Below are 27,446 nucleotides of genomic sequence, written 5' to 3'. Positions count from 1 at the left end.
GACAGCTTCTGCTGCCAACACTATCAGGACACAATGGAGCTACACAAAAATGGTGCTTTACATCAGGAACATACAGTCTGAGTTGGGGGCTGGATACGTGCCTCAAAACCAGCGACTGGACTGTCTATGATCACTCAGAATTGTGACTCTCCCCCCTCCCCCATAGCACATAAACAGGTCAAGCTCCCCCTCCCTGCTCTGCCCCCTTCCCCTCCTCCCCCACACACTGCAGGATTAGTAATGCAAAAAAAAAGTCTCCATATTTTGGTCAAAATCCACCGTTTAGGGCATGACCTTTTCTAGTATCCCAGGCTCAGGAGGTTTAAAGAGCTGAAGTCGAAATTGGCACACAAGCATGAAGAGAACAAAAAAACGGTCAGGGGCCTCAGAGGGTAAAAGGGGCTCGTCAGGCAGTGGTAGCGAGAGAACAATGTCCGTAGCAATGCACATAGGGTACGGCCGCCTAGTGGTTATGGTTCTGGACAAGCAACCCAGAGATTGAGTATGCAATCGCGCCACGGAAAGCTGGGAAACTGAACTCAATAAATCTGGTCATTTGTGGGCCAGCACCAGAAAAATAACCGCGAAAACTGGTGGTTTGTCATAAAAAACCAAATTGGTTCACCAATGTCCTTCAGGGAAGGGAACCTTAGGATATCTTGATATGTTCTTTTTAAATTTAAAAAAATTATACGTTGCATGCAAAAAGTTTGTGAATTCAGTTGTCTGAAAAATGAATTACGCCTGCCTGGTCTGGCCTACACCTGACTCCAGTCCCACACTATGTGGTCGACTCTTAATGCCCCCAAGGCAATTAGGGATGGCAATAAATGTGTCCTTGCCAGTGTGGCTCACAACCAAAGAACAAAGTTTTAAAAATTAAAAGGCCAAAATGACAAGTAACCTTTCCAAACTATAGAGTGATACTTGAATAGTAGTGCCCATCAGTAAAATGGTCAATTTAGGCACAATTTCAGCACAGAAGTGGTGTGACTGCATAGTTTTATTTGTATCCGCTGTTGCCAGGCAAAATTTTCAAAACGCACCAGCAGTTGCCTCTGCAGAGATAGTAGAACAAGCAGCTGTTCAACTCAAACCATTCTTACTGTATTCAGTGTCCTCATCGGGTAGGGTGGCAGAGTAATCGAAGTAGGTGGCATTCCATCGCAGCTCCCGGTTCTTAGTGTCGTACATGGTGATCGTGTACTCTGAAAACAGAAGAGTGCGTCAGCACACGGGGGCCACTTACCACCCAGGCACAAAGGAACAAGTTTGACCTGGTACCAAAGGATAGGTGGGTGCTATTTATACAGTTACTGGCATTCCACGGAACTGCATTCTGCCTAGGTCTGTGGCTGAATTCCATTGACAGACTTAATCCAACTGGACATGGGCTAGTGCCAGAACGAGATGTGTTCCAATGCATCTCTGGGTTTTTCTGCTATGCCACAAGATGACATTCCCAATTTCAAAATTACACACTTTCTCTCCACCCTGCCCCACAAACATTTTCTTCTTCTCATCAATTTCCTTCCCTCCTGACAAATATTGACCTCAGTGTTCCACATTACTGTTCCAGGTCCCAGCTACTTTCCAGTACCTGCCCCAAGTGACTAACATTCATAAGTGAGCCTTGACTGAGAGTTTTGGTCCCCTATTCCATTGCAGTTGTGGGGCTGTTCAGTCAAATCACAGCTGGGAATCACCCTGTCCATGTATGCTTTCCATCAGTGGATGGAGATCAGGAGCGGGATTCCTGGCTGATTTCCCCCTCCCTCACCCAGGGGTGCTGAGGCCAATTAGTACTTCTACCCTGCTTTGAGATCTGCTAACTCAGGACTCGCCAGGCAACTTCCTGTTCAATGTGGCTCAGCAGTTGCAGAAACTTGCTGAGCCACTGGGGGGAGCCAGTCACCCATTTCAAATGCAATTAGACCAAAACAAACTAAAACAAGCCCACACCTCACTCAAGTTATTGCAATCCAGGGGAGTGAGTCCTCACCTGCCGCTTCTCCAACATACATCAGTGCTCACTTATGAAGAAGTATCTTTATGAACATATATTATTTTAAATGGATTGACAGGTGATGTCTAAACCCTTCCCTGGACCTTCCCCACCTCAGCTGCACTACTCTGATGGTGGACACAAGCCTGAAAAGGGGGTAATGAATTAAAACCAATGGTGGAGTATCTAACATACTGCTGTTATACAGAAAAGGCAGGTGCTTTGCTGGGGTGAGCACAACAAAACTGAGGGGAGAGAGAGTAATGCTCAGAGCCAGAGAGAATGAAGGGAGCTTCAATCGCTTTGCTTAGCTCCCAAACCGAGCCATTAGCAGAGTCTGCGCTGTCTCCTTGAATGGAGGGGATAGTCACACCTCCGCAGGCACACTGTGGCCATTAGTGGACGTTTGGGAACAGGCTTGGCAATAGGGAGGTGACTAGGCCTGACAGACCGAAGCAGAGATGTAAATATAAAAGAGAGAGAAACTCGGGACTTATTTCTCAATGGTTCTCGAGGTAAACTTGAGCATGTAGCTTTCTAGGTGTGAGCCCGAGTGTGTGCTACATCAGTTGGGATAGCAGGGAAGTTTCTTGAATGGACCGGTGACTCCCAGCTTGAGACAAGGGGGAAAAGTAACCAGAGTTCCTGCTCATTGTGCAGCAGCCCAACGTGGAAGTGCACGTGAATGGACGTTAGTTGGAGCCAGAGTTTTCAATAATCCCCATTATCAAATTTTCCTCAGGAGTCACTGTCCAGACTGGCTCAGGACATGTGGCTACTTGGCTGAGGTACTTTAGAGCAGCTGTCTGTCCATGAAAGTGCGCTCTGTTGGCAGTCACGAGCTACAGGATTAAAGGAACAGGAGGAGGGAATAAGGAAGCAAAGACCTTCCCCATTTCCTCGCTCTTTCCCCTTCTTCCCTACAAACTTGTTTCTTCAGGGGAACAGTTGACAAGACATTTCTATTGACATTGGTGCTTCCTGGCTTGATATTGCTTTTAAATGTTACTCCAGGCTCCTTTTGAACTAAAAATGACCAAAAACTTTCTATCTCAAATTGACGCCCAAGTCAACAAGAGCCACCCGAGAGAGACGGAGCTCATCCTGGGATCCATCAATTCAGCATCCTTTTGATGTAAACTGTTGGGCGGTCTCCCCCACTTGAACCCCTGCTCTGAGTCACTTGTCATAGAGTCATAGAGTTTTACAGCACAGAAAGAGGCCCTTCGGCCCATCGTGTCTGCACCGTCCATCATGCCCTGTCCAATCTAATCCCATTTTCCAGCATTTGGTCCATAGCCTTGTATGCAATGGCATTTCAAGTGCTCATCCAAATGCTTCTTGAATGTTGTGAGGGTTCCTGCCTCTACCACCCTTTCAGGCAGTGAGTTCCAGACTCCAACCACCCTCTGGGTGAAAAAGTTCCTCCTCAAATCTGAGTGCGTTTTCAACAGAGTGCTGAGAGTTGGGTGAGTCAGGGAGTTCGGTGAGGCAAGGCCTCAGAGCTTCGGTGGGTGCTTCAGCGGTAGAGCGGGCCTACAAAGGGCTCCAGAGACCAGGTAAGGCTTACTTTACTGGTGGTATTGAATTAATTTAATTTAAATTGATTAAAGGGGTAGGTCATGCCAGGAGAGCCCAGCCCCGTGATATGCTCCTCTTGCTCTACGTGGGAATTCAGGGACGCTGCCAGTGTCCCTGACCAACACGTGTGGCAAAAATGCATCCAGCTGCAGCTACTAACGGGCCGTCTTGGGGCGCTGGAGCTGCGGGTGGATGGGTTGTGGAGCATTCACGATGCCAAGAGGGTCGCGAATTACTCGTACAGTGAGTTGGTCACACCGCAGGGTAGGGCTGCACAGGCAGAAGGGAAATGGGTGACCACCAGGCGGAACAATAGAAGCAGGCAGGTAGTGCAGGGGACCCCTGTGGCCAGCCCCCTTTCAACCAGGTATACCGCTTTGGATACTGTTGGGGGAGATGACTTACCAGGGGAAGGCGGCAGCAGCCAACTTCCTGGCACTGGGGGTGCTCCTGCTGCCCAGGAAGGGAGGAAAAAGAGTGGGAGAGCAGCAATAGTGGTAGGGGATTCTATAGTAAGGGGAACAGATAGGCGTTTCTGTGGCCGTAGACGTGAATCCAGGATGGTTTGTTGCCTCCCTGGTGCCAGGGTCAAGGATGTCACTGAGCGGCTGCAGGGCATTCTGGAGGGGGAGGGCGAACAGCCAGAGGTCGTGGTCCACATTGGTACCAACGACATAGTTAAAAAGAGGGATGAGGTCCTGCAGCAAGAATTTAGGGAGCTAGGTAGAAGATTAAAGAGCAGGACCTCAAAGGTTGTAATCTCTGGATTACTCCCGGTGCCACGTGCTAGTGAGTATAGGAATAGGAAGATAGAACAGATGAATGCGTGGCTAAAGGGATGGTGCAGGAGGGAGGGCTTTAGTTTCCTGGATCACTGGGTCTGCTTCTGGGAAAGGTGGGACTTGTACAAGTCGGACGGTTTACACCTGAACCAGAGGGGGACCACTAGCCTTGCGGGGAGGTTTGCTAGCACTGTTGGGGGGGGGGGGGGGGGGGGGTTTAAACTAACTTGGCAGGGGGATGGGATACAGAGTGGAGCTATAATAGGGGGTGATTTACAGCCAAATACGGAGGAAAAAACAAGTCAGCTGGGAAGGCAAAGCAAATATGTGAGGGCAAAAGGGAATATGGCAAGGCTGGAAGGCATTTATTTTAATGCAAGGAGTCTTGCAAATAAGGTGGATGAACTGAAGTTGTTGTTGAATACATGGGAGTACGATATTGTTGCTATCACGGAGACATGGTTGAGGGAGGGTCAGGACTGGCAGCTCAATATTCCGGGGTATAGAATCTTCAGGCGAGACAGAGGGGGGTGTAAAAGGGGAGGGGGTGTTGCAATATTAATTAAGGAGTCAATTACTGCTGTAAGGAGGGATGATATATTAGCGGGTTCCTCTAATGAGGCCATATGGGTAGAACTTAAAAACAAAAAGGGGGCAAGCACTTTGCTGGGAGTGTACTATAGGCCCCCAAACAGTCAGGGGGAGATAGAGGAACAGATATGTAGGCAAATCTCAGAGAAGTGTGAAAATAATAGGGTAATGATAGTGGGGGATTTCAACTTCCCCAATATTAATTGGGATAGTCAGAGTGTGAAAGGCTTAGAGGGTGCAGAATTCTTAAAGTGCATCCAGGAGAGCTTTTTGAGCCAACATGTAGAAAGTCCTACAAGAGAGGGGGCGGTACTGGACCTAATTCTAGGGAATGTAGCCGGGCAAGTGGTGGAAGTGTCAGTAGGAGAGCATTTTGGCGACAGTGACCATAATTCGGTGAGATTTAAGGTGGTCATGGAAAAAGACAAAGACGGCCCGGAAATAAGGGTTCTAAATTGGGGGAAGGCCGATTTTAATATGATAAGGCAGGATCTGGCCAAAGTGGACTGGGAGCAGCTACTTATAGGAAAATCCACATCAAAGCAGTGGGAGACTTTCAGAAGGGAAATAGAGAGAGTACAACGCCAACATGTTCCCGTAAAGGTCAAGGGTGGGACCAACAAGCAAAGGGAACCTTGGATGACAAGGGATATACAAAAATGCATTAGGAAAAAAAGGGGGGCTTTTGGCAGTTACAAAAGACTAAAGACGGAGGAAGCCCTAGAGGAGTATAAAAAGTGCAGGGGCATACTTAGCAAAATAAAGGAAAATCCTAAGATGTTTTATAAGTATATTAAGGGCAAGAGGATAACCAGGGAAAGGGTAGGGCCCATTAGGGACCAAAGTGGCAATCTGTGTGTAGAGCCAGATGATGTAGGCGGGGTTTTAAATGAATTTTTTGCATCTGTGTCCACTATGGAGAAAGACGATGTAGACATAGAAATCGGGCAAGGGGACTGTGATATACTTGAACATATTAGCATCGAGAGGGAGGAGGTACTAGCGGTTTTAGCAGGCCAAAAAGTGGATAAATCCCCAGGCCCGGACGAGATGTATCCCAGGCTGCCGAGTGAGGCAAAGGAGGAGATTGCAGGGGCTCTGACACAAATTTTCAGAACCTCTCTGGCTATGGGATGTACCAGAGGACTGGAGAACAGCTAACGTAGTACCATTATTCAAGAAGGGTAGCAGGGATAAACCAGGGAATTACAGGCCAGTGAGCCTAACATCTGTGGTAGGGAAATTCTGAGGGACAAAATTAGTCTCCACTTGGAGAGGCAAGGATTAATCGGGGATAGTCAGCATGGCTTTGTCAAGGGTAAATCATGTCTGACCAATCTGATTGAATTTTTCGAGGGGGTGACTAGGTGTGGGGATGAGGGAAATGCTGTGGATGTGGTATACATGGACTTCAGTAAGGCTTTTGACAAAGTCCCGCATAGGAGACTGGTCAAGAAGGTAAGAGCCCATCGGATCCAGGGTGCCTTGGCACGTTGGATCCTAAACTGGCTGAGTGGCAGGAGGCAGAGGGTGATGGTCGAAGGTTGCTTTTGTGACTGGAAGCCTGTGTCTAGTGGGGTACCTCAGGGATCGGTGCTGGGTCCCTTGCTGTTTGTGATCTACATAAATGATTTGGATGGGAATGTAAAAGGTATGATCAGTAAGTTCGCAGATGACACGAAAATTGGTGGGGTGGTAAATTGCGAGGAGGAAAGCCTCAGGCTACAGGACGATATAAACGGGTTGGTCAGATGGGCGGAAAAGTGGCAAATGGAATTTAACCCTGAAAAGTGCGAGGTGATGCATTTTGGACGGACAAATAAGGCAAGGGAATACACAATGAGTGGTAGGACCCTAGGAAGTACAGAGGATCAGAGGGACCTTGGTGTACATGTACATAGATCCCTGAAGGCAGCGGAACAGGTAGATAAGGTGGTTAAAAAGGCATATGGGATACTTGCCTTCATTAGCCGAGGCATGGAATATATAAGAGCAGGGAGGTTATGATGGAGCTGTACAAAACGCTGGTAAGGCCACAGCTGGAGTACTGTGTGCAGTTCTGGTCGCCTCACTATAGGAAGGATGTGATTGCTTTGGAGAGGGTGCAGAGAAGATTCACCAGGATGTTACCTGGGATGGAGCGCCTCAGCTATGAAGAAAGACTAAACAGGCTGGGGTTGTTTTCCTTGGAGCAAAGAAGGCTGAGGGGGGACCTGATTGAGGTGTACAAAATGATGAGGGGCATAGATAGGGTAAAGAGGAACTTTTCCCCTTAGTAGGGGGGTCAATAACAAGGGGGCATAGATTCAAGGTAAGGGGCAGGAGGTTTAGAGGGGATTTGTCCTCCACCTTCATTGGATTTATCCCAAATGGCACTGACCTTCTGCTACCACTACACTAAAATTAAAAGAAAATCAACTTAAAATGGTCGATACGATACCTCCCGTTTCATAGATATGACTAGTAACTTAAACAGGGCAGTCCACGGGACAGGAACCATCACTGCCCAAACTGGAGTTTGTACTATGCTCTCCTAGGCTCAACCATAAACAAAGCAGGAGACAAATCAGAATGGCAAGTGATTAACTCCACCCAAAACCATTTCCTCAGATACTCCCATCAGGGGGCACATCAGCGCAAATGACATTCGAGAGTGGAACTGACTCTAAAGTGGCCGAGCTGGTTGCAGTGATCAGGCTGTGTTGGGTTTAATGTTTTAGTGAAGCCTTGTGATTAGTCCAGAGAAAATTAATTTTTGCAGATACTCACAATCAGAAATCGCCAGAGATGTAACTACTGCTTGGGTGAAACGGTTGGAACTTTGCATATATTTAAATTCAATTCTACCAAATCATAATTTTATTCAGAATACTGATAAACCCAAAGAGTAAAACAAACTTATTCAGACATAGGAAAATTATTCCGGGGCCATTTATGACATTCTAGTTTTTAGTATAGGCACACAGGACATAGACAATGTGGACCACGTGTGGCATTTTACCTGTACGCCCAAGGTATAGGAGAGGGGTTGATGGACACATGCTCTCCGCAAAGGAAGCTGTTAACGTCTGCTGCTTAACACCAGTCATTGGGTCCACCACGTACCAGATATCCTGCTTCTTCCCTGAGGACACAAAATTAAATTGCCTTCAATAAATCGTTACCATGTCACTTGAGAAATGACCAACGTGAGGCACACTGGGGGCCTTCAGATATGACCAACCTACTCTTGGTGAGGCACACTGGGGGCCTTCAGATATGACCAACCTACTCTTGGTGAGGCACACTGGGGGCCTTCAGATATGCCAACTTCTCAGGGAGGACTTCAACCTCAGAACCTGCTTCAAAGCCTTCCATTTCTTGCACTTCAAGGTAAAAGCAGGTTAAAAGTCACATAATTGCAGAGACCTCTGAACTAGTCCTATTGAAACAGTACCGTTCTATAAATAATCCCCCTTAAGGTACACTTAGTAAAATAATAGTTATTTCTCATCAGCTTCTCGTTCAAATTTACTCGTCAAAAGCACTTCCTGCAACCCCTATTTGCAAGAACTAGTTCAAGTTGCAGGTGGTGAATATGAAAATACCAGAGAGTCTGGTTTTTGAACTCAACCTCTTAATCTCAAGATCTGCAATCCACTTTAATGAGTCCACAAATAAAGAACTTATTGTACCTGTTCTAATCAGATGTTTAACTATTTAAAGAATAGCAATTACCTAAACCTTTGCCCACGCCAAGGGCTTTCTATAAACAGTGTGGCTAGAATAAAAAGGTTTGAAAGACAGGTCTCTGATTAACCTCATGACGACTTGACTGGCAGTGACTCGGTCAAATCAAACTCCAATTATATTCCGGAAATAGTTTCAAAATGTGTTCCCAGGCATATTATGATTTAGCGATCGCTCCTTTGATAAAATAAGTATCTTGCCCCCCACGATTACCAAACAACATTATCTGATGGAAAGGATTTCCTCCCATTTTATGTATCTCGTTATATTACCACCCTCACAGCCCGCTAGTTACTTGCACAGACAGAACAGACATGGATCTAATTGTTACTCGGTAGCACCACTCGCCGCATTAATTTATAACCAAGCGACACGGTGCATCAACAGTGATGGCAAGAAGTGTGGCTGTTCGACTACAACAGCACCGTTATACTGTCAGCCTCGTCCATTTCTAAAATCTCTCCAATCGGAAATCAGACGTGCTGGCCCTTAAGTTTCTCGTTTATTACCCAACCTTCCATCCTCTCTTCTCCCCTCCCCCGAAGCATAAGGGGGTCATGTGATCTGATCCCAAGTCACTAGGAAGCACGAGTGGGTTCCCGATTTCTATTCCTTCCTGCTGTGGAAGTATATTGCCAAGACAACCCAGTTGAGAATGGAATCTCACCATATGGGAAACCATCAGGACAGGTACACCAACGTGCTGCGTATTCAACTACAACACCCAGCCAAACGCTTTACTGAAACCTTAGCCTTAACCATCAGATCGGCGTGTATTTGAACTTTACTCATCTGCAAACATGAAGGAACATTGTGCAAGCATGTTCTCCTTCCAGCAAAAACAAGATGTGGTGGAGCATTTCATGTTGAAGTCTCGCGTTCCCCGCCCAACACAGCTGCACAGTTTATAACTGATTCATTCTTGGATAAGAATAGTTGGAATCTAAAAATAATTATAGGCAGTACTGTACTGTGAAACTGGTAGTTCACTCACCCATGTACAGTGTACCATCGGAACTTCGGCAAGGCGAGGCCTGAACCAGTTCAGGGATTGTGAATGGAAGTTTCTGGGAAAGAGAACTGATGGTTTCAGTACAAATACAGAAACTAAAAACATATTTTAGGGTGGGCAATTCTGGAACTAAAAGGAGGTGCACCACACAAAAAAAACATGCACTAAAACCTAGCAGTGTAAGATCACATTCTTCCTGTAATCAGACCTCTACAAAATCTCCAGTTCAAAGCAGAAACCGGAATCAATGAGGATTGATTTGGAAAGGTAAGACCCCCATCAGTATGAAGTGGCACCTGAACCTGCCACCATAATTCACAACGCCACAGCTTTAAAATACAGGAAAATCTCTTTTAACCGACACCCAAATATCCAGAAATCTCTCTTAACTGGCAAAATTCAGGAGTAGGTTCAGGTAAGTTTTACTATATATTAGTGGCCGTGTAACCAGGGTTCCTGCACCTGTGGCCGTGTACATCTCGTACCTTGGTAAGTATACCTCTCTGTAATCCGGACTTTTTGATTAACCAGAGAGTTATAGTTATAGATATATATCTCAAGAGCAGCCCCACACAATCGGAGTGGGCCACCGAGCACGGATTACAGCACTGTATCTCAGCACACACACAGTACCCTAGGACCGTGTCCTTCACTTGTTTGGGAGGGAACGTTCTTCCTGATGAGATCAGTTTTCCTGGTTCATCTCACCGAGAGTAGAGATCTCAGACTCGGTGCATACGTAACTATCAAGGAGAGTAAGAAAGCAGCTTTCAATATGGACAGTAACATCTCAACAGGCCAGGCTGATGAGATAGCCAGACAAATACTGCACACTCTCTCATTATTCCCATTCAACAGACACATGTGAAACCCTGGGCTGAGGTGGTGCATTTTCAAACTTATTTGATCCCAGAATCTTTATTCTAGTCGTCTTTATACTGAAACTTTTATAGAAGTGCTCTCTCTGCAGCTTACCAATAAGAGCTTTTTTCTAAATATATGTCTGGCAGTAATATTTCAGAGTTGGACACATAAATTGGCAATTTCAGAGAGGCCAAAGGACAGCTGGTTTGGGAAATTAAAATGCCACAATGAAGCAGTAGGTGCTCTTCTGATGTTGGGGCAAAGACACATTGTTGAAGAATTACACAGAATTCACAGCATGGAAAGAGGCCATTCAGCCTACCCAGAGCAGACTCGAACACTATACCTGACCTCAGAGTGCTCGATGCGGATATTGGATGCGTGAAATAGAAAATGTCCCATTTTCCAGCATTAACATCACTCACCTTGATATGCACAAAGTTTACAAAAATGTCATTAAAAAACAAGAATTAGTAGATTGCTAAATACTTTAAAACCCAATAAGCTAGCACACCAGATAAAAAACATGTTTTTGAACAGACACACTCCAAGTCAAACAGGTGGGACTACATGAGCATTAACTTACAGTCAGTCCTTCATTGTTTTTGCCTCCCAGCGTATACAAGCTGCCATCATTAGGATCAGGAAGAAATGCTGGTCTGCAAAGAAGATATAAACAACTTATTGGCAACAGCGCTTCTAATTATAGAGGATGATGAACTACCAGCCTCAGCGGAGTCATTTACCTGCACAGTACAGAGACTGACAGTTAGCAAAATCCAGGTGTTGTAACTGTAAAGCCAACTGGATTACACATTGCTGAAGCTGCCCTTTTGTGGAGGGGGGTTCATTGCAGTTAAGAGGTGTCAATACTTCCCCACGGAAAATGCTATGACTAAACAACATGGGAGTAACAACACACTACACCCTGCAATGTGCTATAATGCATCATGGGAGTAACACTGTACATCCTGCAAGGTGCTCTGATGGAGCAACATGGGAGTAACAATACTGCACACTATTATTATTCATATGGAAGTTTGGAATTAAGTTAGACCTCTTTGGCAGACTCTAATCCAGTATCTGAGTCAAATCAGTCTACAGAACTCCAAACTTTGCACTGGTAATTTGAGCAGCCATTTAAAAAAAAGACTTGCATTTATATAGCGCCTTTCACGATCACCAGACATCCCAAAGCACTTTACAGCCAATGAAGTACTTTTTGAAGTGTAGTCACTGTTGTAATATAGGAAACGCAGCAGCCAATTTGTGCACAGCAAGCTCCCACAAACAGCAATGTGATAATGACCAGATAATCTGTTTTAGTGATGTTGATTGAGGGATAAATATTGGCCAGGACACCGGGGATAACTCCCCTGCTCTTCTTCGAAATAGTGCCATGGGATCTTTTGTGTCCACCTGAGAGCAGATGGGGCCTCGGTTTAACGTCTCATCCAAAAGACAGCATCTCTGACAGAGTGGCACTCCCTCAGCACTGCACTGGATTTTTCTGCTCGAGTCTCTGGTGTGGGACTTGAACCCACGACCTTCTGAGTTTTAGGTGGTTGAACTCCAGCAGTACCCCTACAGACACTTAAGGGGCCCTAAAGTCTTGGCTCTTCCGAGCTGTGCCCAAGTTCTCTGGCATTGGGTTAATGAGGTACCCTGTGGGGAAAGAGTATATGCACTCTACTGGGAAAACAGAAATTCTACAAGCAAATTTCTCAGTAGATTGGTTCGGAGACTCAAACATGTTGTTAGGTTCCCAACTGTACTTGTTGACTAAAAAAAATTTAATATATACAAACTTAACATTGATTGTAGAAGGGATTGTGCCCAGCAGAAATCTAACAACAGTGACACTGGGATTTACTGCACTGAATATTACAGATAAATGGCAGCTTGCATATACTACATCAATGGAACAATGTAGTTCAAGTATTCACACAGCAGAGAACACAGGAGACGAGAAGGATTAAATAGGGTCAAAAGCAGGTCAGAGGGATAGGATTTTAGAAAACTTTTGTAGAAAGGGATATGGCCCACAGTGCTTATGTTACTGGAGAATTTGAATTCAGTTTTTACAAATCTGAAAATAAAAAAAAAGGCTGGTTATCAGTAAAAGTGACCATGAAGCAGTTAGATTGTTGTAAAAACCCAATGGGTTCACTAATGTCCTTTAAGGGGGGAAGCTTGATGTCCTATATGTGACTCCAGTCCCACAGCAACGTGGTCGACTCTTAACTGCCCTCTGAAGCGGCCGAGCGAGACACTCAGTTGTATCAAACACAGACTGCAGTGGTCAAGGAGGAGGCCCAACATCAGCATCACCTTCTCAGGAAACTCACGCTGACCCTGCGCCAGTGACACCCACATCCCTGGAATAAATAAAGTGGCTGTGGGACAGAACTTCAGAGCAGAACATAGTAGCTAAAAGAAAGACTTGCATTTAAAAGAATGACTTTGGATGTTAGAGTGGGAGATGGTGGTAATCCAGAGTCAGAGGAGCAGAGTGCCTGGGCTGGGAGGTACAACTGGAGAAGATATAGCTGCTTAAGAACATGGAGGGATCGCAAAGTGAGGGCAGGAACCCTTAATTCCATATCCAGGGATGGGGAGCTGTGCAAGGACATGGGTGATGGGCACGTAGGACTTTGTGTGAGTGGAGAAATCGAGCCATAGATTTCTGGATTCATTTAAGTTAGTGATGAGCAGAACAGTAGAAGATGATGAGGACAGCATTCTAGGAAAATGTGTACAGAGGAGGATCCAAAACTTTACAGGTATTTGGTAAGCAACAGTAGTCTCCAACAGACTGCACCAAGAAATGGCAGAACAATTATTCACAATTCCAGCTCTCAATCCGTAACACATAGGCTGCTCTGTGCCTTTTACATTAGATGTGAACAGATGTATAGCTACACTAGAAACTTACTCGGTGAGATGCATGGGCACTTGAAGCACAGGATCTGTACAAGACAAAAAGAAAGGTTAACAAGTTTATAATCACACGCTGTAACAAAACAGAAATGGGACAATGCAAATTATGAATCCATCTAGAAATTGCATCATTCCTGATCCTGAAACAGATAGTTTAATTTTACGAGTTACGAAGCCACAGATCTCTTACCCAAACTGTACGAGTACATGCTAGTAAACATGCAGACACTTTACATTTGGTAAAAGAAAATATATATTAAGTACTAATGGAAAAACATTCTACAGTGCTCTATGGGCCAAATGGCAACGGTTGTTGTGTGTCCATTTGGCTGAGCTGGCAGCACTCGCGCCTCCAGGGCAGCAGTTGTGGGTTCAAATCCCCTATCTGTGAAGTACGGAAGGATCGCTGCATGGTCAGACAAGATATAGGACATAGGCCCAGGTTTCCTGTTTTTCTAGCTCAGATGGATGCTAATGATCCCATGGGACCACTCTAATATCCTAGCCAACATTTGTCGCCCAACCAAAGACAGATTAACTAATGATTCATCTCATTGCCATTTGTCGTATTAATGTGCATAACCTTTTCATTATTCTTCTCGCATCCAATACCATCTAAGAACAAACTAACTGACCATTCATCTCTTGATTGCTGGTAGGATATTACTGGTGAAGAATGGTCACCACATCTGCCTACATAACAGACATGTTGGCATAATATAGGTATCGTGAAGTCAAGGAGCTGGGGTTGGGGGGAAAATAGGTGAACACAAAACAGAAAATACCATGGTTTTCTCAAAGTGGAGTGCATCACAGTATAGCTTAAAAGGGCAAAGAAACAAAATTATTTTTAATTGTACTTCAATAATTGACGCACTTCAATTCAGAGATATAATCAAAACACCGAGGACAAGTTTATAGAATCCGAGAAATTTACAGCACAGGAGGCCATTCGGCCCATTGTTTGTGTGCTGGCAATAATCTCTCCCCATCGAGGAATTGAACCCCGGTCTCCCGCGTGACAGGCAGGAACACTAAACTAACGAGGAATTTATGCAAACATAACCCAGAGATAATTATATCCATTTGTGGGATAGATGGAACATTTCATCAGGAATATGCTATCAAGAGCCAACTAAATATAAAGTGCAGTTGGTCTGAAGACCACAGTGAGCTCAACATATTGTGGTCTCAATAGAAGGGCTCTGTTAGGGTGCAGCCTAGGCACTCAATGGTTGGATCCCAGGGTAGCAAGTCCTCAGGCAGGTTTGGTTTCTGAATCTGGACGGGGGAATAGGTTTGGAGTGTATTGGGTGGTTGTGGAGCTATGGATACAGTACAACTATCAAATACTGTACTTAAATGTTCCCTAAGTTCACACACAAGGATTGTTAAGAGTTTTGAATTATTCACTGAAACACTACCAATTCTGACTTAAATTTGTCTGACACCAATTAAAACGCAAAACCCAAACCGGTTTTACACCTTTGTCATGCCTGACAGGCATGGGACAAAATGCTGTTTTGTTTATTAAATGTGTCACTTTAGGGCTTTTTTGTGACACATTTTTAACTCTTCTGTAAATGAAAAACTGCTTTTGTATTACAGCCTGGTTATTGGCGCTAACTGCACAGCACAGCCACAGATACCAGCAGACAACGTACCCGGACATCCTGGAAACCGGTTATACTGTGACCACCGTTATTTTGCACACACACAAACTGGATGTGACAACTTGGCCAGCACACGTCACAACACGACTACAAAAACAACACTGCTGTTCCATCACTCGCTGTAAACTCAGCGCTGCCATCAGGACAGCAGGTTGACTGACCCAGCAGCAGTCAGGAAAAATCAGTACAAAGATGAGCCCCCAGTGCCAGTCATGGAAAAAAAATCAGACACGTTTATCTTCATGGTGCCACCAGCTGTGTATGATCCACACAATGGAGCCAGTGGCTGGACAATATAAAAGCAGCTTAGAAGATTCTTCCCGTAAATTTGCAACACAAGCTAACTCTACAGCCGACCCTACCTGCTTGACTGAATCAATGCCACACTGCACCGAACATTAATCCAAACGATGGCACACTCAGCACGATTACACTTAGATCAGTTTTTCGGGAAGTTCCAGAGTAAGAACAACCTCAAGAAATCTTTGTACCATTGACTAGGGATAGCCCATCTTTTATATCTGTGGGCCATACAGATGTGTACCATGGGCTCCGGGGCCCACATACAGTATGTAGCTTAAATCGACGCTCCTATTAATTTGTATTCATTTCATTTTGCTGATACTAAAAGAATTTGGTACTGGATTTAACCATCAATTAGGCAACAGCACTTTCCAAAATCTCCAGACCCTCAATTCAAACAGGACAAACCAGCTAAGAAACAAACAAAATATGAGTGAGTTGCCTGGGCGTTGAGGGCTGGATTGCCCGGGACCAGGGCTAAATGTGGCCCAAGGGCTGCAGTTTGAACACTCCTGCCATAGACCAATTAAATATCCAAACAACAAATGATAAACACAATTACTTCTGGCTTTAAGACTTCTAAAATGTACTGCTACCTCTTAGTGACCAACTGTATTTAATAAAAACATTTAAAAAAAAACAAATTAGAAAGATGATTTCATACTTGGATCAGGAATTGTACACAGAATGAATGGGACGTGTCCGAGTACATTGGAGGCTTGATCACCTCATATTCAGAGATTTGTGGGCAGACACTGTTGAGAAATGGTAGTCCCATTTATTTATTTTATTTAAAAAAGGAAGACAGAGCTAATTCACATAATTACAGGGCAGTTAGCTTAACGTCTGTGGTAGAGAAAAGTTTAGCGTCATTAATTAAGGATGAAATTACCACAGAGAGAAAATAGTTAGAAGTTGCCAGCAGGAATTTCAAAAGGAACGATCGCTCTTGACAGATCTCACGGAATATTTGTGGTGGTAACATAGGGGAAACACAGTGAATGTAGTGTAGATGGACTTTAAGAAAGCCTTTAACAAGGTACCACACAGGAGATGATTACTAGTGAAGATTAAGGGGTATGGAATCAGGGGGTTTTGGGGGGGGGGGGGGGGTAGCAGCAAACTGGATTTAAAGATTGGTTAGAAGGAGAGAGAAGAGCAGAAGTTAAGGACAGCTTTTAAGAGTGGTTGGAAGTGGGTAGTGGTGTCCCACAGGGTTCCGTTCTGGGTTGACTCCTGTCACTGTCTAGATCAATGATTTGGACACAGGACAACCCAGATTCACTCGGACGCTGACTGATTATGAGGAAATACAAATACAAAGACTTGAAAAATTAGTTCTTTTTTCATTCGAGCGCAGATTATGGGGGAATATGACAGAAGTGTTTAAAATGATGAAAAGATGGGACAGGGTAGGTAGAGGCAGACCGTTTCAAGTAAGTGAGGGGTCAAGAATGAAGAGCCATAGATACAAGTTTAAATGTAAAAGATTTGGAACAGAGAGCAAAAGAAACCTTTAGAGAGAGTTGAAGGGGCTGGAGGAAGAGAGAGACCTGGGGTTCACATACACAAATCTTGGTAGGTGGCAGGTCAAGTTGTTAATAAAGCACACAGGATCTTTGGCTTTATAAAGAGAGACAGAGTACAAAAGCAAAGTAGTTATACTAAACCTTTAGAAATTAGGTTAGGCCTCAGCTGGAGTAGTGTGTCCAATTCTGAGCGCCACACTTTAGAAAGGGTGTCAAGTCCTTCGAGAGAGTGCAGAGGAGATTTACTAGAATGGTTCCAGGGACGAGGGACTTCAGTTATGTGGAGAGACTAGAGAAGCTGGGTTTGTTTTCCTTCGAGCAGAGAAGGTTAAGAGGAGATTTGATAGAGGTGTTCAAAGTTATGAAGAGTTTCGATAGATAGGGAGAAACTGTTTCCACTGGCAGGAGGGGCGTTAACCAGAGGACACTGATTTAAGATAATTGCCAAAAAACCGGGGTGCGGGGGGTGGGGAGAGAAAAAGATTAGGGGAATGTTTTAACGCAGCAAATGGCCTCCTTCGGTGCTGTATAATTCTCTCAGTTGTGACGCTGTGGAATTCACTTACTGGGAATCGGTAAATGTAATTACAACCAATGTTGCCATTGAAGCTCCCGCGCAAGCTGGTTTCTCAATGGTAAAACTGCGCAAGCGAGGAAGTTTAAAGGGGCCGCGCACCCAAAAATAAATTAGAGGAACATTGATTATTATAACTATATGCTTGCATGGAGGGTAAATGCCGACACGGATTGTTTCCGATAATTCAAATTAAACAGCAGAAACAGCTCAGAAATGTGGTAAATTAGTGCTGAAAAACTCCAAAGAGGAGTGCCCTGTAAACTTAAAAAAATTATTTGAACTGCATCCACTTCCCATACTACATTCAAAATAGCACCACGTTTAAAGAGAAGCTTGAACACTCTTAAAGCAGCACATTGAGAAGGAAGTGTGTTTTTGTGTGCAATCTTCTACAAAACTTGGCAAGGAAATAACATACCTTAACAAGAGACACGAGACTGAAAATGAAGTTCACAGACTATTTCAATCTGTGACTTATGAAACTGCAAGCAGGCAATACACAGTAAACATCGACATGGGTTCCTCCCTTCATTACAAGAATCTGTCCATTAGTTCTGTTCAAAAAGGATCATTTTGATCAAAATTCCTGAAAGACCTATTAGCTGATCCCCAAATCAATCACACTCTTGTAAACATTTCTCAGTCGTAGTGCAAGATTCGTATACTATTGTCGTATACTAGTGTATCTTTAAGAACCAACCTCAATTCAAAAACCTATAACATCCTTTTCTTAAAACTGCATCTTCCCCAATGGCTTACTGTGTGAAAGATGGCCTGGTGTATAGATAAAAAGACTGTCGGTCCGATTCCTGGTTTGTCCGAAGTTAGCCAATCTCAGGTTTAGCAGCAGTGGAGGTGCTACAATTGGCCTCAGGAACTCTGGGCTGGGAAACAAGAGGAGTTACAACTCCTGATCACTGGTGACTCTGGTGGAAGATTGTACACAAGGAAATCCAGTGAGAAAGAAAAACACTTACATTTATGTAGCGCCTTTCACGACCTCAGGACATCCCAAAGCACTTTACAGCCAATGAAATACTTTTGAAGTGTAGTCACTGTTACAATGTAGGAAACGCGGCAGCCAATTTGCACACAGCAAGCTCCCACAAACAGCACTGTGATAATGTCCAGATCATCTGATTTAGTGATGTTGATTGAGGGATAAATATTGGCCCAGGACACCTGGGAGAACTCCCCTGCTCTTCTTCGAAATAGTGCCATAGGATCTTTAACACCCACCCGAAAGGGCAGATGGGGCCTCGGTTTAACGTCTCATCCAAAAGACAGCACCTCCGACAGTGCAGCACTCCCTCAGCACTGCACTGGAGTGTCAGCCTAGATTTTTGTGCTCTAGTCTCTGGAGTGGGACTTGAACCCACAAACTTCTGACTCAGAGGAGAGAGTGCTGCCCACTGAGCCATGACGGACACAAACAGGACAGTGCTTAGCTATGATACCTTCCACTGCCAAATGGCCTACCGACACACATACATGGAGAATGGCCACATGGGCAAGGGAGCAGCAGGCACCCATGGAATTGTTAGCCAGCGAGAATCAGCGTCTTCAGAAATGGAGGGGAGAAAACTGTCAAAGTTTCCACAAACAGTGGAAGGCATGTTTAATTGCATTGTTGTACAAAAGGTCACGACGTTTAAATTGAAATGTTAGTGTGACTTTAAATAGATGTTGGCTTTGTGCAGAAAGCCAGTTGAAGGTTAGGGTATTTTTTTGATAAACTCGTGATATTTTGTGATATGAACTCGTGACTGCCAATTTCCAGAATACCCAATTCCATAAAGTTCACACATACCGGCTAATAAAAAAAAACTTGCTCAACACAAACTGCACACTGGCATAGCTCCAACATTTGAGATTGGGGAGTAAACAAGCGTCATTAGTGACGGGTCTCCTGGTTACACAGTGTTAGCTTACACTGGATTCCAGCACAGGGCACCTATCTATACCTGCTGTCCTGCAAACTCGCACTTTACTTTGGGTATCATTTCCATATTCTCAATTAAACTAGAGTGTGGTGAAGTCTCAAAGTAGCATCCTCTGTTTCTAACCAGTCCTATATAAATCAGACAGAAAGTACATATTTTTAATCAAAGTACTTCCCCTCAGTCCAAAAGCACAAGAAAGGTAAACGGCTGCAGTACAAAAAAAACCTAAGCCTGAACAAGCAAGGTTTCACTACTGTGGCAGACAGAGCAGTTTAACTGTCAGTTCAGAATATTAAACCTGAAACCATCTGCTATTACAACCTGTGCATAACCACATTCACTTCTACTTCTGGCCTTTGAGTTCATTTCCACCCCCCCCCCCACCACCAGTCACAGCACTGACTAGCTGAAAGACCTTTGCTAGATAGCCACCCATATAAAACAAAATTTAGCATTTTCCAACACTGTCAAATTGCACACTTTTTGAAATGTGCAAATATATGACGCACTCCCAAGTAAGGCCGTTATCCATTGCACATTTTCATTGCTTTAACTTTCATGTCACAAGTGTGGCAGGATAGTGAATAGATTATTAAATGCATGCAGGATAGGAGATGGGAGCAGATTACGAGACAATAATCAAATCATGGCTTTTGCAAAATGGGGCCAATTTTGTGCTTAAGGACATTAAGTTCTACAAACTGAAATGCCAACTTCTTTTTTAATTCTCAGGATGTGGGCTAAGGCTACATTTACTGCCCACCTCTAGTTGTCCGAATGTGCTTTGTCGCAATTGTTTGTGCAACTGAGCAGCCTGCGAGGGCACTACGACCCCGTGTGCATGAGACACGTGTACACCAGACCAGCTCGGGGTGAGCCACTTCCAACAATCCAGCGGCTGTTTCTGGTGCTCGCCCAAAAAATCAATCTCACAACTTTCCCTGGTGGGATCCGAACTCTCAATCTCTGGATTACTGCTCCAGCATCATAACCGCTACACTATCATACCCAGTGGGATTCTTCTTCTTAGGCAGTCCCTCGGAACCGAGGATGACTTGCTTCCACATTAAAAATGAGTTCTCAGGTGACTGATGAGTCCAATGCGAGACCTACAGTCTCTGTCACAGGTGGGGCAGACGGTGGTTGAAGGGGTGGGTGGGTGGGGTGCTTGGGTTGACGTGCGCTCCTTGCGCTGCCTGCGCTTTGCTTCCGCTTGCTCCCGGCGAAGAGACTCGAGGTGTTCAGCGCCTTCCCAGGTGATTCTCCTCCACTTTGTGCGGTCTTAGGCCAGGGATTCCCAGGTGTCAGTGGGGATGTTACACTTTTTCAAGGAGGCTTTGAGGGTGTCCTTGAAGTATTTCCTCTGCCCACCTGGGGCTCTCTTGCCGTGCCGGAGCTCCGAGTAGAGCGCTTGTTTTGGGAGTCTCGTATTGGGCATGCGGACGATGTGACCCGTCCATCGGAGCTGATCGAGCGTGGTCAAAGCTTCGATGCTGGGGATGTTGGCCTGAGCGAGAACACTGACGTTGGTGTGCCTAACCTGCCAGTGAATTTGCAGGATCTTGCGGAGGCAGCATTGGTGGTACCTCTCCAGTGCTTTGAGGTGCCTGCTGTACATGGTCCATGTCTCTGAGGTATACCTCAAATTCGACAGCCCTCAAAGGTTTGTCACCATCCTCCGCTTGCTTCATGACGACATGCAAGCCGTGATCCTGACCAACGGTTCCACCACAGACCCAATTCACATACGAACTGGGGTTAAGCAAGGCTGTGTCATCGCACCAACGCTCTTCTCGATCTTTCTTGCTGCAATGCCCCATCTCACCCTCAGTAAGCTCCTCGTTGGAGTGGAGCTAATTTACAGAACAAACGGGAAACTGTTCAACCTCCGTCGCCTCCAGTCCAGATCCAAGATCGAATTTGAGCCGATTATCAAAATCCACGACAAGGCCTTGGACAACGTGGACCACTTTCCATACCTTGGGAGCCTACTGTCAACAAGGGCAGATGTCGATGACGAAGTCCAACACCGTCTTCAGTGTGCCAGTGCAGCCTTCGGTCGCCTGAGGAAGAGTGTTTGAAGACCAGGACCTCAAACCCGGCACTAAGTACATGGTCTACAGAGCAGCAGTGATACTGGCCCAGTGGGATTGTGTGTCAATTAAGAGCAGTTTTCTGATGTGGACCAATGCCCACTAGGAAGTGATTAAAACTGCCCAAACTCATTTCACACAGGAAGCAGAGGACTATACAGCATTGCAGAGAGGAGGGCACTGGGACTATTTTGGACTCCTCCAGCAATGGGGTGGCATAGACAAAATGGGCCGTATGGCCTCCTTCGGTGCTGTAACTCCTTTGGCTCCATGACTCTTACAGCCAACACAGAGAAGAAACTTCCTGGGCTGGATTTGAAAGTCTCAGACATGAAAATGCCAATGTCTAACCCACGGCAACATCCAGCACGGTGGCATAGTGGTTAGCACTGTTGCCTCACAGCGCCAGGGACCCGGGTTTGAATCTGGCCTCGGGTGACTGTCTGTGTGGAGTTTGCACATTCTCCCCGTGTTTGCGTGGGTTTCCTCCGGGTGCTCCAGTTTCCTCCCACAGTCCAAAGATGTGCGGGTTAGGTTGATTGGCTATGATAAATTGACCCTTAGTGTTAGGGGGATTAAGTACGTGGGGTTACGGGGATAGAGTGGGATATGTGTTGGTGTAGGGGTTACGGGGATCGGGTGGGATATGTGTCGGTGCAGGCTCGATGGGCCGAATGGCCTCTATCTGCACTGTGGGGTTTCTGTGAATTGAGGATTCTGATGATGCCACGAACCGTGAGGACAAAGCTTAGTGATCCACACCGTATACTGCAGTTAGGAGATAACTGCATTTAACCAGAAGCTGCCATGTTAAACCTGCCGAGGGGAGGAACTAATTGAAGGCCAGGGACTTCGCTATAAGGAAGTTGACCAAGCTCATTCCCACCCACCTTCGAACAGCCAGTTACAGAGTAACATTGGCAGAGATCTGGGACTCGGTTGCATTTTGCCCAGCTTTCCAGCCAAAAATGGTGCAGTTGAGGCAGGGATTGGGGGGGGGGGGGGGGGGGGGGGGGAATAAAAAAATGCATCTAAATTGCGCCATAAATATTAGACCTTCAAAACTGAAATGCAGAATATAAAACGTGAAAGCACCAAACGTTAGTTCAAAATGGAATTTTTCTTGATCAACTCCAATTCCTGAAGAAATCACTTCTAAATTCATGTTACCCACATAATGAATGAGGACAAAGTCAAAAAGTGGATTGTTCGCTGGGATTTGAAATTCCCTCAGAATGCTTCCCAACACACATTCTTTAGTCAATTGATGAGTCCTCTTAAAAGTAATGAAAGCTCTTTTGTAATCATTTGAAACCAAGTTATTTCTAAATCATTTCAAAATGTTAATTATTCACTGAAGCATCTTACAATAGCCAGGTTCTGCACTAAATGACAAGAGGAAAAATGTCATTTGGCAAAATTCAGCACTCAAAATATTAATACCTGTAGTATGAAGAGGGGCATATCACTGCAGAATCAAAGATTGGCACCAGGGTGTGGGGCCATAATTCCCCAAAAATTTCTCAATCCCAATCTCAATTTTACATAGGATTCCATCGGATATACGGCACAGAAACAGGCCATTCGGCCCAACCAGTCCATGCCGGCGTTTATGCTCCACTCGAGCCTCCTCCCGTCTTTCCTCATCTAAATCTATCAGCATAACCCTCTATTCCCTTCTCCCTCATGGGCTTGTCCAGCCTCCCCTTAAATGTATCTATACTATTCGCTTCAACCACTCCCTGTGGTAGCGAGTTCCACATTCTCACCACTCTCTGGGTAAAGAAGTTTCTTCTGAATTCCTTATTTGATTTCTTGGTGACTATCTTATATTGATGCCCTCTAGTTATGCTCTTCCCCACAAGTGGAAACATTCTCTCTGTATCTATTCTATCAAAACCTTTCATAATTGTAAAGACCTCTATTAGGTCACCCCCCCCCCCCCCCCCCCCGAAGAGAACAAAAGAGACTCAGTCTGTTCATCCTTTCCCGATATGTATACCCTCGCATTTCTGGTATCATCCTTGTAAATCAGTTTGTGAGGAAGTGCTGAGCAGAGGCCAAGTGCTTCTTTATAATGAGGAAGAGTAAAAAACAATCAGCAGTCACAACAGGAGCGCTGCTGTGCGCATTCTAGCAACCGGTTTAGCACTGCACCAAAGAGAGTGTGCACGTGAACATTCCCCACTCCCACCATTCAAGGAGAGCCGTCTTGTCAAAAAATATAAATTAAAGCCACACTATAACTACAGGTTCCAAGACACAAGAGAGATGCTACTTGCCTTCTTTCAAGGTCCATTTAATTGAGCCTGTTTGTTTGCTGACAGCGTGTAAGCTTCCATCCAGAGTTGATATAAATAGTAGTGTCTCGGGCAGCACCGTACTCGAACTTCCAAAGCACTGCAAGAGACAAACATCAGAATATAAACCGCATCCAAAGAGACAGGTCTCCATTACTATCAATCCCACTCTTTGGAAAACCAATCAGGAGCAATGTCCCAAGGGATCGCCCCACATTAGTTTTCTTTTCCTAAATGGTCATATATGAACCAAGACAGGGCAAAATACTCCCTCACGGGAAAGCATGAATATCAACTGTGACTAGAACACAGGTCTCCCATCTGGAAGTGATATGCTCCAACACAATAGCTACCAGCTACTACTTGAATATTTTAATAACTGGCAGGGAGAGGGTAGCTGTACCAGAGGCATGTGCTCCCATGAATGGAGGGGAAACCCCATACTGTATAATTTGCATACCAGCCACTCCATTTATAAAAGCTAAAATCTAGTTCGAGTTGAGGATGTAGCCTATGTGCATTTGGGGTGGGGTCCATAGCCTCGGGAAATCTTTATAACCCTCAGTACAATTCCTCCAAGCAACTGTTGAATAGCAGCACTGCCGGTGATTTGGGAGGAAGTCACAAATGTAGCCAGTCTTGATCGACTAAATGTGATGAGGAGGAGGAGGAACCCGAGGCAGTGCAGGGAAATATTCTTAAACAGAGTTTATTTATGTTCAATTTGGTTTCCATTCACAAACTGGGTTACCCAAATAGAGGTTAAGATTAACAGATCACTTAACACTGTAATTTAGCTCAACAGATTTTCTCTTGGGAGTAACGTGCTATAAAGAAGCAGTTAAATGTATAGCAATGACTCGCTGAGCTCAACACAGGGCTTTGTTCAATGAAACCGATCTTGGAACCACACCCACTTAAGCATGGGTCACCTGCTTTCACAGTGAGTTACATTTCAGACATAATACAAGCGCCTTCATTACTCTCACTTTGCCCAACACTGTCAGTATTGTATATGTAATCAAAGCAAACTTTGCAAAGCCCTTTCTGGTCTATTATAGCACAAGACAAATCCTTAAGATTTTGGAAAACACTGCTAAAGCTGTACCACAGCTCTTCTACCATCACTTTAGTGCTTTTACATCAGGACCAGAGCTTCATTGGCTGTAAAGCACTTTGAGACGTCCGGTGGTCGTGAAAGGTGCCATATAAATGCAAGTCTGTCTTTCTTTCTTCAGCAGCAGCTGTGTGTCCCTTGGTACGGACTGCATTTCCCCAGCCAACATTCACACCCCCTGAAGTTCTCAATGCAGACGCCTAGAGCTTCTACAAAGGTTTGTTACCGCTTGACAAAGTACACACGTCGGAAAATCTATCTGCTCAATTTATGTCTTGCACAAGGGCGATATGGTTGAGGAAGCTTCAACCTCCTTCTCCAGCACCCACCCCACCTCCCCAACAACCTGAATGCGACTGACATTGGAAAGATTTCCTGCGTGCCCATGTTTGGCACAGACATAAACACATTACCAGATATTTACATTTTTGCTATACACCATGCTGCCCAGCACGTTTTTATTTCCTAGTTAACGAGTAAACAAGATCAATCCCACCTACTTGTCACTGCTTTTCTTTATGGGCCCCCTGTGTGGTATTGGACAGGACTAGCCAGGAAATGTAAAAATTGTAAACAGAACACGAAAACTAAAGCAAATACTACAGATGCTGGAAATCTGAAATAAAAACAATGCTGGAAATACTCAACAGGTCATGCAAGTTTATCCTGGCCAATAGTCATCCCTCAACCAACATCACTAAAACAGATTATCTGGTCATTATCACAGTGCTGTTTGTGGGAGCTTGCTGTGTGCAAATTGGCTGCTGCGTTCCCTACATTACAACTACAACAGGACCAGAGCTTCATTGGCTGTAAAGCACTTTGAGGCGTCTGGTGGTCGTGAAATGCAAGTCTGTCTTTCTTTCTTCAGCAGCAGCTCTGTGTCCCTTGGTATGGACTGCATTTCCCCAGCCAACACTTCAAAAAGTACTTAATTGGCCGGAGAGAGCTTTGGGATGTCCTGAGGTCGTGAAAGGCGCTATAGAAATGCAAGTCTTTCTTCCTTCATTAAAAATTGAAGTTAATTCATTCTACTAATGTCTGTAGAATTAGCCAATAAGGTTTCCAGTGAAGTTGGGAGTACCTGCAAAGCAAACTCAAGTCGACACGAAACTAGGTGGGTTTGTGAGTTGTGAGGAGGATGCAAAGAGGCTTCAAGGCGATTTAGACAAGTTGAGTGAGTGGGCAAATACATGGCAGATGCAGTATAACGTTGATAAATGTGAAGTTATCCACTTCGGTAGGAAAAACAGAAAGGTAGAGTATTATTTAAATGGTGATAGATTGGGAAATATTGATGTACAGAGGGACCTGGGTGTCCTTGTACACCAGTCACTGAAAGCAAACATGCAGGTGCAGCAAGCAGTTAGGAAGGCAAATGGTATGTTGGCCTTCATTGCAAGAGGATTTGAGAACAGGAGCAAGGATGTCTTACTACAGTTATACAGGGCCTTGGTGAGACCACACCTGGAGTAGTGTGTGCAGTTTTGGTCTCCTTACCTAAGAAAGGATATACTTGCCATAGAGGGAGTGCAGCGAAGGTTCACCAGACTGATTCCTGGAATGGCAGGACTGTCGTATGAGGAGAGATTGGGTCGGCTAGGCCTGTATTCACGAGAGTTTAGAAGAATGAGAAGGGATCTCATTGAAACATATAAAATTCTGACAGGGCTAGACAGATTGGATGCAGGGAGGATGTTTCCCCTGGCTGGGGGATCTAGAACGAGTGGTCACAGTCTCGTTAGGACATTTAGGACTGAGATGAGGAGAAATTTCTTCACTCAGTGTTGAACCTGTAGAATTCTCTACCACAGAAGGCTGTGGAGGCCAAGTCACTGAATATATTTGAGGAGATAGATAGATTTCTAGACACAAAAGGCATCAAGGGGTATGGGGAGAGAGCAGGAATATAGTATTGAGATAGAGGATCAGCCATGATCATATTGAATGGCGGAGCAGGCTCGAAGGGCCGAATGGCCTACTCCTGCTCCTATTTTTCTATGTCACGCTCCCGCCGCATGTCCAGCCTAGACTGTGGGAAACAGCAGTAACGTTAGCCCCTCTCCACCAGTGCGCGCACACATAAACCAAGTGACCTTGCAGGAAAATATATGCAGACTAATCCATTGAGCAGGGTAGTCAGCTTGACCAAAGAAAATCCTCTGCACGTGTTCACAGCACTGCTTCAGCAATTTAACCTAAAAGGCCAAATCAAATGAAGCATCTTTTAAATACAGATACCACACATCCAATGGGATACTTTATCCTAGCAACCGAGGATTCTGAGAGTGCGGATATACATTAAAAACATTAATGACCACAGTTACTGTGGATATATGCCAGATGGTACAGTGGAGTGAAACTAGCAGGGACAGCTCAAGATAAGCAGCATTCTGCAGCTGTTCCC

The 27,446-nt window shown here is 44.9% G+C and overlaps 1 protein-coding gene across 2 annotated transcripts in view; it reads right to left on the bottom strand.

Annotated features, from left to right (window-relative positions):
* Positions 1–27,446, bottom strand: part of ern1 (endoplasmic reticulum to nucleus signaling 1) — a 94,575-nt gene that overhangs the window by 46,549 nt on the left and 20,580 nt on the right. The window contains exons 2-7 of one of the 2 annotated variants that reach the window (XM_085963940.1): positions 23,905–24,022; positions 13,500–13,533; positions 11,151–11,223; positions 9,683–9,755; positions 7,961–8,083; positions 1,107–1,208 (exon numbers count right to left, since the gene is read on the bottom strand). In XM_085963940.1, coding sequence (XP_085820066.1) covers positions 1,107–1,208; positions 7,961–8,083; positions 9,683–9,755; positions 11,151–11,223; positions 13,500–13,533; positions 23,905–24,022 — 523 coding nt within the window. Of the gene's footprint in view, positions 1–1,106; positions 1,209–7,960; positions 8,084–9,682; positions 9,756–11,150; positions 11,224–13,499; positions 13,534–23,904; positions 24,023–27,446 lie in introns of those variants that run through there. The other variant, XM_085963941.1, reaches the window with a different exon arrangement.

This window comes from Somniosus microcephalus, chromosome 21 (genome assembly GCF_052327205.1).
Source record: "Somniosus microcephalus isolate GS21.2 chromosome 21, FLI_Smic_1.0, whole genome shotgun sequence".
NCBI classification, from domain to species: domain Eukaryota; kingdom Metazoa; phylum Chordata; class Chondrichthyes; order Squaliformes; family Somniosidae; genus Somniosus; species Somniosus microcephalus.
This window is presented reverse-complemented; position numbering and strand designations above follow the sequence as displayed.